The sequence below is a fragment of the Nomascus leucogenys genome, chromosome 2 (genome assembly GCF_006542625.1).
Source record: "Nomascus leucogenys isolate Asia chromosome 2, Asia_NLE_v1, whole genome shotgun sequence".
NCBI lineage: Eukaryota > Metazoa > Chordata > Mammalia > Primates > Hylobatidae > Nomascus > Nomascus leucogenys.
The window spans coordinates 75,984,547-75,995,987 of NC_044382.1; the positions used below are offsets into that span (position 1 = coordinate 75,984,547).

The following is an 11,441-nucleotide window of genomic DNA, read 5'->3' on the forward strand; positions in this document are numbered from 1 at the left end:
GGCTTGAATTTGCATTTTAAAGAAATATCCAGCCAGGCTTTGTGGCTCATGCCTGTAATCCCAGCACTTTGGGAGGCTAAGGTGGATCACTTGAGGTCAGGAGTTTGGGGCTGCAGTGAGCTATGACTGCACCACTGCACTCCAGCTTGGATGACAGAGTAGGACTCTGTCTCTAAAAAAAAAAAAGAAAGAAAAGAAAAAAAGAGAAATAGAAATATTCCACAGGTGGTCTAAGGACCACACTCTGAGAAACCAACTCATTGACAGACAAGTATTTATTAAGCAGCTACTATATGCCAGGTTCAAGTTGGTCTTATTCTAGGGATAGAGAAGGGAACAAGAAAAGTCTGTGCCTTCATGGAGTTTACATTCTAGTGAGGGTAGAAAATATCAAGAATATAAATACATGTAGACAGTCAATGACATCAAACAAGTGGGCGGCGGGGACACCGCATGAGCATGGGTGGCAGGAGGGCCTCTCTCTGAGGTCACTGTGGGTAGACGGAGAAGCTAGCCAGCAAACTGGAGGAAAAGCACCCAGACGGACATCCTTCCCTAAGCTCCCTCAACCCAGGCCCTGAGCCAAGAATATCTGAAAGGAAAGCAAGTCAAATAGTGAAGTCCCGCCACGACCAGGGTAGGCAGGACAGAGGAGCCAGTGACAGGGAAGGCTGTGGATGGCTTCTTCCCTCCTGGGCATGGTGCCCCAGGCTTGCTCTGGCTGGGGGAGGAGGTCTGACTCCCCTCCCTTTCGGGAAACCTGGCCCTCACGCCACCTCCCTCACTCAAGTGTCCCTAGCATCTCAGACCCCAGGGCTGAGCCAGCAGGGTGTCACACTGCCCGGTCCTGGCACCCCAGGAGCACTGCCTGTCTGGATGGGGCCTCCCGCGTATCCTCCCTGATTTGAGGCCTGGGTCCTCGGGATCCCAGAGAACGTGACATCATCAAAGAGAGGCTGATCCCCGTCCCAACAGGTAGAACAACACATGAAGAAGGCGTGAGACTGGGACCTCCTAGCAGGGGGTGGGGAGCTGTGTGGCACAGCAAGACTCCCAGGGCAGGTGGGCAGCCAGGACCCGGGGCTCCAGCGTCACTTCTTCTTGGCGCGGTCTGCTGCGTCTAGGGCAGCCATGTTGCGGGCGGCTGTGATCAGGTGGATGACGCTGATGAGAGACTTCAGCAAGGCGATGGGGGCAGTGACCCAGAGGCCCATCCGGAACAGTCCCACGGAGCCAACTGCAGGAAGGCAGCAGGGAAGTGTGGGGCCCGAAGGAGGGGGCCTCCATCTCCCAGGGCAGGCCAGATCCCCCTCCCATCCTCCTGCCCAGCCCCTCATCTCCTACCTAAAGGTCCCTCAGAGAAATGGAACAGGTAGAGGAGGCAGTAGAAGAGCTCATTCCCAGCACACAAGGTAAACAGAGCAGGCTGCACACACAGCAAACAGGCCACATTAGCAAGAGGCAGGCGTGTGCCACCCCCTGCCCCCCAGCACTAATGAGGGCACAATCTCGGCATATTACTTCTCTTATTTTTTTTTCTTTTTTACAGACAGGGTCTCGCTCTCTCATCCAGGCTGGAATGCAGTGGTATGATCATAGCACTAGAGCCTCAAAACTCCTGGTCTCAGCCAGTGGTGGTGGCTCATGCCTGGAGTCCCAGCACTTTGGGAGGCTGAGGCAGACGGATCACCTGAGGTCAGGAGTTTGAGACCAGCCTGGCCAACATGGCGAAACCCCTCTCTACTAAAAATACAAAAATTAGCCAGGTGTGGTGGCACGCGCCTGTAGTCCCAGCCACTCAGGAGGCTGAGGCACAAGAATCACTTGAACCCAGCAGGCAGAGGTTGCAGTGAGCCGATAACCCGCCACTGAACTCCAGCCTGGGTGACAGAGCAAGACTCTGTCTCAAAAAAAAAAAAAACCCTTGGTCTCACGCCATCCTTCCACCTTAGCCTCCTAAATAGAGACTACAGGTGTGCACCACTGTGCCTGGCTAAGCTAATTCAAGATTTTGTGTGTGTGTGTGGAAACAGTCTCATTTTGTTGCCCAGGCTGGTCTCAAATTCCTGGCCTCAAGCAATCCTCCCACCTCAGCCTCCCAAAGCGCTGGGATTATAGGCATGAGCCACCGTGCCCAGCCATTATCTTTTTAAAAATCCTTCCAGAGGCTGCCTGTGTTCCTGGAATCAAGTCCACACTCCAGCCCTGCAGACCTCTCTGGCTTATCTCCCTCCCCGCTTTCAGTCCCTCCTCTTTGCAGGCCTCATTCCCACTTATTCCCTGGAGTAATTCACACAGGCCTTCCCCCCCAGTCCTCTTCCTCCACGTCTCAGCTTACAGGCCCCTCCTCCTGGAGTGACTGGACAGGGCCTGCTCTGTGCCCTCACCTTCTCCTAGGCTAGGACCAGGGTTCAGCCCAGGGCTTCCCACAGTCAAGAGCCTGAGGGGCGGGGTTTGCAGGAAATGCTTACCCTCGAGGTATAGTAGATCCGAAGCACTGGATTTCCGGACAAGTCAATCATCTTGTGACTCTCACTGCCTCGGACCACAGAACTTGGGGAGAAAACAGGGGAACCCACGAGGTTTCATGACCACTACCATGCATCCAATCCTCATGTTAACACCTATTGTACAGATGGAAAACTGGGCACGGCTAAGGACGAGTATCCTGCCGAAAGCCACAGTTACCTATTTGGGGGCAGAGTCAGGATTCAAATGCCACATTTGAAAGCTCCCATGCCCCTTCCTATGAGCTGTCACCTATTTGGAATCCTAGAATACCCAGCCAGAAGAGTCCTAAGAATTGCTGAATGCAACTGTAAACATGACTGAAGCTTTAAAGAGAGGCAGGTTTGCCTGGGGTCTTTCTACAAAGCAGAGCTAAAAAGGAGTCCTTCCAGGATGCCTAGTGCCACCCTTCCATCTAGGCTCAGCCCACCCCACTGTAGTGTCTCCAACTGGCCAAGGCCCCCAGAATCGCGGCAGACCTGTGGAGGTGCAGCCAGTGACTGGCCACATCCAAACTCATGCTGAGTTGGAAGAACAGCGTGGCTCGAGGGTACAGCAGGGCGAGGTTGACCAACAGGCACATGGTGGAGCAGCGGTCCGTCAGCATGTCCAGCATGGCCCCAAACCGGGTTCCTGGAAGATTAGGTGGGCAGGGGCTGTTATGGCGCAGTGGATGCAGGACAGGCACCCATATTTGTTTTACCACTCTGATGCAGGGTGTAAACGAAGACTGGAAGTGTCCACCTGCCTGGGGAGGAACGCAGGCTGGAAAACAGGCTGTGTGTGAGGTCAGTGGGCAAAGGTCACCATGACATGAACTGAGAAAGGCATGAGAGTGGAGGGAACAGGGTAGGAGGAGAGGAAAGCTATGTCTGCAACTCATCAACCCCAGAACCAAGACTCTAGAGCTAGATAAAGAGACTTGATGCCTCAGGCGAAGCCTTACAGTTGGGTCTGGAGAACAGATTAAAAAATTAGTCAATCTTCCGGAAGCCATCACCCTTCCCTCTCCATCCTCCCTCTAAGCATGCCTTCTGGAGCCCCAGCTGCTTATGCAGGGCACACAATAGGCCTCCAGTAAACCCCTGTTGAATACACATTTTTTTTTTTCCCCCGAGACAGAGTCTTGCTCTGTCGCCCAGGCTGGAGAGCAATGGCGCAATCTTGACTCACTGCAACCTCCGCCTCCCAGGTTCAAGCAATTCTCCTACCTTGGCCTCCCGAGTAGCTGGGATTACAAGCACGCGTCACCAAGTCCGCTAATTTTTGTATTTTTAGTAGAAAGAGGGTTTCACCATGTTGGCCAGGCTGGTCTCGAACTCCTGACCTCGCGATCCACCCACCTCGGCCTCCCAAAGTGCTGGGATTACAGGCGTGAGCCACCGCCCCTGGCCTGAATGGATTTGTATTCAGAGAGACCTCCAGCAGCGCGACGGCCATATCATGTCTTGCTAATCCACACCTCTCACAAGCAGTGAGTTCTCAAGAGCTAGGTTAAATCCCTTCTGCTACAAAATCAGTCCATTCTTGCTGGGCGCAGCACTTTAGGAGCAAGACAGGAGGATCGCTTGAGGCTAGGAGCTGGGGACCAATCTGGGCTACACTGCAAGACCCAGTCTCTACAAAAATTTAAAAATTAGCCGGGTGTGGTGGCACACGCCTGCAGTCCCAGCTAGTCAGGAGGCTGAGGTGGGAGGATTACTTGAACCCAGAAGATGGGGGCTGCAGTGAGCCATGATCGCGCCACTGCACTCCAGCCTAAGTGACAGAGCGAGACCCTGTCTCAAAAACAAAAAACAAAACAAAACAAAATACCCCAGGCCATCCTGTTCTGCTTTTTTTCAGAGATGGGAATGACAGCCCTCTGACTCTGAGGTCCCGAGGAGGCAGGGGAAGGGAGCAGGGGATTGTTGGGTCCCAAGGCTGGCTGAGAGGGGTGTCTGTCACCTTGATTAAGAGCGCGAGCAGCATGTCCATCGAAAGCGTCCAGCAGGCCGCTGAGCAGGTAGAAGGAGGAGGCCGTGAGGGGGCAGCAGGGCATGAAGTAGAAAGAAATGATGGCGAAGACAATCCGGGCATAACCTTGGAACGGGACGCGGGGAGACAGGGCAGGATCAGGGAGCCCGCCAAGGCCCCTCGCCCTCTCCTTCGGCCCGGGGCCGCGAGCAGCACTCACCGATGAGGTTGGGCACGAACAGGAAGATATTTTCGTCTGGCATCGCGGCGCCTCCCTTGCTGCCCCGGGCTTGCTCTGGAGATGCCAGTGCTGTCCCAGCCCCGCCGCGCGGCCTCAGCCTCCGGCCCGGTGCATCTGCCGCACTACCTGCGCCCTGGACCCAGCCGCCCCAACCCGGCCCCAGATGCTGAAGCCCGCAGCCGTCGGGAGCATGGGCCAGCCCCGAGGTGCGCGGGGCGCAGGGGGCGCGCGCAGCCCGCCCTTCCTACCCGTAACCTCCCTCGCCTCTGCCCGCCCCGCAGGCGCTCTGGGCCTCCAGCTGCGGTCGCCGCTGCTCCAGCTGCGCGTGGCTTCCGGGAACCTCCTCCTGCGCCCCCGAAGTTGCAAAATTGGAGAGAAGAAAAAGTGGCTTAAAAAATAGTTGCGTCCCCTTTAAAGCCTGTCTGCTTCCTTTCCATTTTCCTCCCTCCGCCCCTCTCCCTTGGCTCGTACCAAAGCGTAGAGGAGGAGAGGGAGGAAGGAACCATTAACGTCAAGCAAAGGTAGAAAAGGAAAAGGAAAGGGTAAAAGAGAAGACCGAATAAAAATCTCTGCTTTCCTTTTGTGGAGGGTATGGCTTTCTGGAGACAAAGACAAGGCGATAAAATTCCTCCTCCTGAGTCTTTGCATCCCCGAGAGGCCAGGAGATTTGGTGCAGTGTCCACTTTACTCCCCGCCCGCTAAGTCTCCAGCCGCCTTTGCTCTCGCAGGCTCCAGGCGGCTAGAGAGGCTCCAGAGCGCCCTGCAGCTGGGTTGCTTCTCGCGTGCCCCTTGTGATGGGAGGATTAGGTCGCAGGCTCCACCCTACGTCATCCTCCTAAGCTTCTCAAGCGTCTGGCGCTTGGGGTCACTGCCCCCAAGGAGGCACCTGGAGGGGTACGGAGGGGAGGCTGGAGGAGCAAACGAGGCGCGCTAGGAAATTCTTCTGTCTTTAGTTCTAGAACCCCTGATCTCCTAGCAACGAGGCTGCGGAATCTCTGCAGACTCCAAGGGTTTTATAGCGGCCGGTAGCGACACGGAGCCGGCTCCCCCTTTTCCAGCCTTCCTCCCCATCTCCCATTCCCCATCTCCCACGACCTATACCAGAGGTCCTTAGGCCTCCACGTCTCCCCTTCTGCAGAGTAGCCCAAGGTTTCCACCCATCTGCCAGGTCTGGGGCGTCAAATCAGCTGCCTTGGCTTAGGAAGGTGCTTGGGAGGGAAGCAGGAAGGAGAGCCCCACCAGGCGCAGGGGTGAGGGGTGGGGGGTTGCGGGAGTTCCCTCTCACTCCCGAAAATATAAAGCAACCTTTATTATTATTATTTTTTTTCTTGTGAGAGGGAATGAGGCAGCGGGATGTTTCCTCTAAAGGCCTTGTTTAAACCTGGGCCCGGGGAATGGTGGTGGGCTGGGTTCTGGGGGAAAGCGGGCTGGTTTCTCAGGTCAACTCAGGCTTCGACTGTTCCCAGGGGGATGGCATCCACTCCGATGGGGAATGAGGGGGAGAAGAAGAGCAGCTGGCCGTCTCAAACCGCACCCTCCTTGAGAGAAGGTCCGGTGAGCACTGCAGGGAACCCTAGAGGTGGGAATGTAATGAAGTGAAGGCCTCCCAGGCAGAGGCACCCCGTCCCAGGTCTGAGCCACAAGCCCTGAGACTCTAGCCTCAACCCTGAGTCCTGAAGCCCAGACCCATAGCTCTCAGCACTAGGCCCTGACTCTAAACCCCCACCAAACCCTGCTCCCCCAGGTCCAGAGCTTTCTAGCTAAATCTCAAGGCCCAGTCCTTCAGGAGCAAGCTTCTTGGACCCACAGGCCCCAGCCTGGGAACTCCCACAGCCAGCACTCCCATGTGGGAGCTCCCAGGCTGAACCCCTCTGGCTTTTCCTTTCCCAGGCTTCGTTATCTCGTTCTGAGGAATACCTGTCCCGGATCAGTACAGAACTCATGGAGGAGGCTTTGTGCACTGCTTGCTGCCACTTGAACCCTATGCCCATCAAAAAAAAGCAGTCACAAGACCAAGCGACTCAGATATCCAAATGCAGTAACCCCCTGCCTCAGGACCACCATATCTAGAGAACTGCTGCCTCCACCATGCCTGGTTCCAGTCCCCGACCCCTCCCACCTCTAGCTGAACTCTCCAGGAGTCTGTGCCCATCTCACCCATCTCACAGCCAGCCCTAGGACTTGTGAAGTGCCCCTCTCACCCGCTAACCCAGTACCCACTCCTCACTGCTGGCCAAGAATCCCCTTAGCCCTGTCTGCCCTGGCCGCATCTCTTCCTGGCCATGGGGATAGTCCTTTCTCTGACTAGCGCCTCTACTTCCAGCATTCTTTACCAAGACCTGAGGCACAGACACCTGGTGAGTGAGGCTTCAAGGGAGATGCTCTTTGTCCTGGGAGAGAGATGAGGAACCTGGAGGGGAGAGAGCGAGGGTTTCACAATATCCCAGTAGGGTAGGGGGATTTTTGAACCGTGCACTTCCATTCTATTCTTCCCTGATCCTCAAATTCTGAATTCTCAGCTCTCTCCCCTCTCTTCCACCATCTCCCACTCCAACAGAAACCGTACCTGCAGCAAGGCACACCTCCTGCCAACTCCTGGTGAAAAGGTACATGCAGGGTCCATGGCTGCCAAGGCTATTCGATATTAACCAAACCATTTGAGTTTGCACTATATGTTGGTCCCTGTCTTAGGAGCTTGGGAAACAGAAATGAATGATACAGTCTCAGCTCTTGAAGAGTTCACAGTTCAGTGTGGGGACAGACAAGGAAATGGCAAATTATAATACAGTATGGATAAGTTTCTATAATAGAAATGGACACAGTGGGATAGTACTCTTATCCCAGCCTCAATTGGACAGGAAGGACAGGAGCCATGGAGCTTCTTTTTTTTTGAGACGGAGTCTTGCTGTGTTGCCCAGGCTGGAGTGCAGTGGTGTGATCTCGGTTCACTGCAGCTCCACCTCCTCGGTTCACGCCATTCTCCTGCCTCAGCATCCCGAGTAGCTGGGACTACAAGCGCCCGCCACCACGCCCGGCTAATTTTTTTGTATTTTTAGCAGAGATGGGGTTTCACCGTGTTAGCCAGGATGGTCTTGATCTCCTAACCTCGTGATCTGCCAGCCTTGGCCTCCCATAGTGTTGGGATTACAGGGGCTTTGGTAGCACCTAAAGAAATAATTTTCCACAAGGTGCAGTGGCTCACACCTGTAATCCCAGCATTTTGGGAGGCTGAGGTGGGCTGATCACTTCAGGGCAGGAGTTTGAGACCAGCCTGGTCAACATGGTGACAGAGGTTGCAGTGAGCCAAGATCACTGGAGTACCACTGCACTCCAGTCTGGGCGACAGTGAGACCATCTCAAAAAAAAAAAAAGAATTTTCCAGGAAAAAAAAAAAGAGGTTGGTAGGAGTCTTTCAAGCAGTTGGGGTTGCATGAACAAAGGCAAAGAGCAGTCTTCGCAGAGCCAGTGTGAGCATCTGTGTGTACTTAGGGCAAGGAGAAGCAGTTTAGCAGCTGGAGTCTACAGGCAAGGTAAGAGGGAACTCAAGAGACTTTATGTGCCTTATTTAGAGCCTTACACACTTTCCTGGCTGGGTGTGGTCGCTTATGCCTGTAATCCCAGCACTTTGGGAAGCTGAAGCAGGAGGATCGCTTGCATCCAGGAGTTTGAGACCAGCCTGGGCAACATTTTGATACCCCAGGCATGATGGCATGTGCCTGTGGTCCCAGTTACTTGGGAGGTGGGAGGATTGGTTGAGCCCAGGAGTTCAAGAACAGCCTAGGCAACATAGAGAGACCCCATCTCTATAAAAAGTTAAAAAATTAGCCAGGTGTGGTGGCACGAACCTGTGGTCTCAGCTACTTGAGAGGCTGAGGCCAGAGGATCACTTGAGCCTAGGAGGTTGAGGCTGCAGTGAACCATGTTCATGCCACCGCACTCCAGCCTGGGTGACAGTGCAAGACCCTGTCTCAAAAAGAAAATTTTTTTAAAAAGAAAAGAAAGAAATAGTAGGAGGAGCTGGGTGCAGTGGCTCATACCTGTAATCCCAGCACTTTGGGAGGCCAAGGTGGGTGGATCATGAGGTCAGGAGTTCAAGATCAGCCTGGCCAACATAGTGAAACCCTGTCTCAATGAAAAATACAAAAGTTAGGTCAGGCGCGGTGGCTCACACCTGTAATCCCAGCGCTTTGGGAGGCCCAGGTGGGCAGATCACCTGAGGTCAGGAGTTTGAGACCAGCCTGGCCAACATGGGGAAACCCTGTCTCTACTAAAAATACAAAAATTAGCCGGGATGGTGGTGTGCACCTGTAATCCCAGCTACTCAGGAGGCTGAGGCAGGAGAATCGCTTGAACCCAGGAATTGGAGGTTGCAGTGAGCTGAGATTGCACCACTGCACTCCAGCCTGGGCCGCAGAGCAAGACTCTTTCTCAAAAAAACAAAAACAAAAACAAAAACAAAAATTAGCCAGGCATTGTGTCGCACACCTGTAATCCCAGCTACTCGAGAAGCTGAGGCAGAGACTCAATTGAACCCGGGAGGTGGAGGTTGCAGTGAGCCGAGATTGCACCACTGCACTCCAGCCTGGGCCACAGATAGAGACTCTGTCTCCAAAAAATAAAATAAATAAAAATTAAGCACTTACCATGTGCCAGCACTGCTCGAGGGGCTGGGGTATTGCAGTGAGTGAAACAGAGGTCCTGCTATCAAGAGGTTTAAAAAATTAGCAGGGTATGGTGGTGCACAGCTGTGGTCCCAGCTACTTGGGAGGCTGAGGTGGGAGGATCATTGGAGCCCAGGTTGAGGCTGCAGGAAGATATGATTACGCCACTGCACTCTAGCCTGGCTGACAGAGAGAGACCCTGTCTCGAGAAAAATAAAAAAGACATGATCCTTGGGTCTAAAGAGTGGAAAGGCTCTTGTCTCTTTTATGGAGCTCTTCCTAACAGTCAGTTTGGAAGATGAGCCCACCCCTCTTTGATGCTCTTGGTTTCTCATGCCTCCCCCTTTTTGTCCGTAGAACATGCCTAAAAACTACTCTTTTGCCACTCTTTAACCACTTCTGTTTGTGGGGACCTCCTGGTCATGAGCAGCATCATCCCGAAGCCTTCAAAGTGTTCTGGATTCATCACAGGACCCTCCAGCCTCAGCGAGCAAGGACACCACCAGGAATGAAAGCGCTTTAATAAAGAGACGGGGTGTGCCCTGCTCATGTGTGGTTTCTCTGGGGTAGAGAAGCGGGACAGGGGGGCTTTTATTTTTTTTTCTAGATGTGGGTGCTGGATGTGGGCATATGATTGGAGTGTTTAGTTTTTAAAAAAAAATTTTGTGGCCGGGTGCGGTGGCTCACGCCTATAATCCCAGCACAGATCATGAGGTGAGGAGATCGAGACCATCCTGGCCAACACGGTGAGACCCTGTCTGTACTAAAAATACAAAAAATTAGCCGGGCATGGTGGCACGTGCCTGTAGTCCCAGCTACTCGGGAGGCTGTGGCAGGAGAATCACCTGAACCTGGGAGGCGGAGGTCGCAGTGAGCTGAGATTGCACCACTGCACTCCAGCCTGGGCGACAGATCGAGACTCCTTCTCAAAAAATCTTTTTTTTGTGGAGACAAGGTCTCACTGTGTTGCCCAGACTAGTCTTGAACTCCTGGCCTCAAATGATCCTCCTGCCTTGGCTTCCCAAAGTGCTGGGATTACTGGTGTGACCCACCGCACCTGGCCTGTTGACACAGATGAGCTCATGGGTCCAAATCCAGCCTCCTGGCCACACTCCAGCACCTTAAGGTCTAGGTCTGTGGCATCTGGCAGGACTCCTCTTCCTTCTGAGGAGTCACCTCTGCCACCACCGTTGGGGATGGGGACACTGAGCTATGACCTTGCCCCTCTGAGCTTTGGGCTTCATGCCTGTGAGAACATATCACACCCATTACTAGCCAGAAAGCAATGCAGTAGGCTTTGCTGCGCAGTTTGCGTTCAGCAATGCAAATGCTAAATTCATTTTAGCATTTTTAGCATTTGCATTGCTAAATGCAAACTGCACAAAGTTTGGCCATTTATTGGAGCCTCCTGTGGAAGTCAGTTCTCATCTCTGAGCCTTAGTTTCCTTATCTGAAAAAAATGTTTTCTGAGATAAAGTTTCACAAAAACACATGGTCATTACAAAATATCTGTACCTTCAAAAATTATGTCCATTCTTTGAATATGATTTGTAGCAATTAATGTAAATAGTTGGGACAGTTAAATTCTGCGTGCCAACTTGAATAGTATATGGTGCTCAATTTTTTGTGTGTCTAGATGTTGCTGTGAGTGTATTTTGTAAATGCAATAAATTTTTTTTTTTTGAGACGGAGTCTTGCTCTGTCGCCCAGGCTGGAGTGCAGTGGCGCAATCTCGGCTCACTGCAAGCTCTGCCTCCCGGGTTCACACCATTCTCCTGCCTCAGCCTCTCCGAGTAGCTGGGACTACAGGCGCCCGCCACTACGCCCGGCTAATTTTTTTTTTTTGTATTTTTAGTAGAGACGGGGTTTCACCGTGGTCTCGATCTCCTGACCTCGTGATCCGCCCGCCTCGGCCTCCCAAAGTGCTGGGATTACAGGCGTGTCCTGTTTCTAATAAAATAAATTAACCGGGTGTGGTGGCAGGCTCCTGTAATCCCAGTTACTTGAGAGGCTGAGGCAGGAGAATCACTTGAACCCAGTAGGCAGAGGTTGCAATGAGCTGAGATTGCACCACT

At 53.2% G+C, this 11,441-nt stretch overlaps 1 protein-coding gene and 1 long non-coding RNA gene across 4 annotated transcripts; one reads left to right on the forward strand and one right to left on the reverse strand.

Annotated features, from left to right (window-relative positions):
• Nucleotides 1-257: 257 nt before the first annotated feature.
• On the reverse strand, nucleotides 258-5,610 carry CDIPT (CDP-diacylglycerol--inositol 3-phosphatidyltransferase). Of its 2 annotated transcripts, XM_030798523.1 has the most exons (6): nucleotides 4,685-5,610; nucleotides 4,456-4,590; nucleotides 2,988-3,141; nucleotides 2,472-2,553; nucleotides 1,345-1,426; nucleotides 258-1,237 (listed from the first exon to the last, which is right to left on the reverse strand). In XM_030798523.1, the coding sequence occupies exons 1-6, from the start codon at nucleotides 4,725-4,727 to the stop codon at nucleotides 1,092-1,094; spliced, it is 642 nt and encodes a 213-aa protein (XP_030654383.1). In that variant the 5' UTR covers nucleotides 4,728-5,610; the 3' UTR covers nucleotides 258-1,091. The 2 variants fall into 2 exon arrangements, with proteins under 2 accessions (XP_030654383.1, XP_012360794.1); XM_012505340.2 differs by lacking the exons at nucleotides 4,456-4,590; nucleotides 4,685-5,610 and having other exon boundaries at nucleotides 2,988-3,654.
• LOC100603535 lies at nucleotides 5,514-9,911 on the forward strand. Of its 2 annotated transcripts, none has more exons than XR_004026774.1 (4): nucleotides 5,514-5,599; nucleotides 6,172-6,259; nucleotides 6,596-7,311; nucleotides 9,724-9,911. It is a non-coding gene; the product is annotated as an uncharacterized LOC100603535 (long non-coding RNA). The 2 variants fall into 2 exon arrangements; XR_004026771.1 differs by lacking the exon at nucleotides 5,514-5,599 and adding an exon at nucleotides 5,705-5,873.
• Nucleotides 9,912-11,441: the final 1,530 nt, after the last annotated feature.

Bases quoted from the DNA above. Each gene is read 5' to 3' on its own strand.
- CDIPT (XM_012505340.2), bottom strand. From the start codon at position 3,505: ATGGCTTCCGGAAGATTGACTAATTTTTTAATCTGTTCTCCAGACCCA. The intron at 2,554-2,987 runs GTCTGCCGCGAT...TTTCTCCCCAAG, and splicing joins CACTGGCTGCACCTCCACAG to TTCTGTGGTCCGAGGCAGTG. The intron at 1,427-2,471 runs GTAAGCATTTCC...CTGTGTGTGCAG, and splicing joins GGATCTACTATACCTCGAGG to CCTGCTCTGTTTACCTTGTG.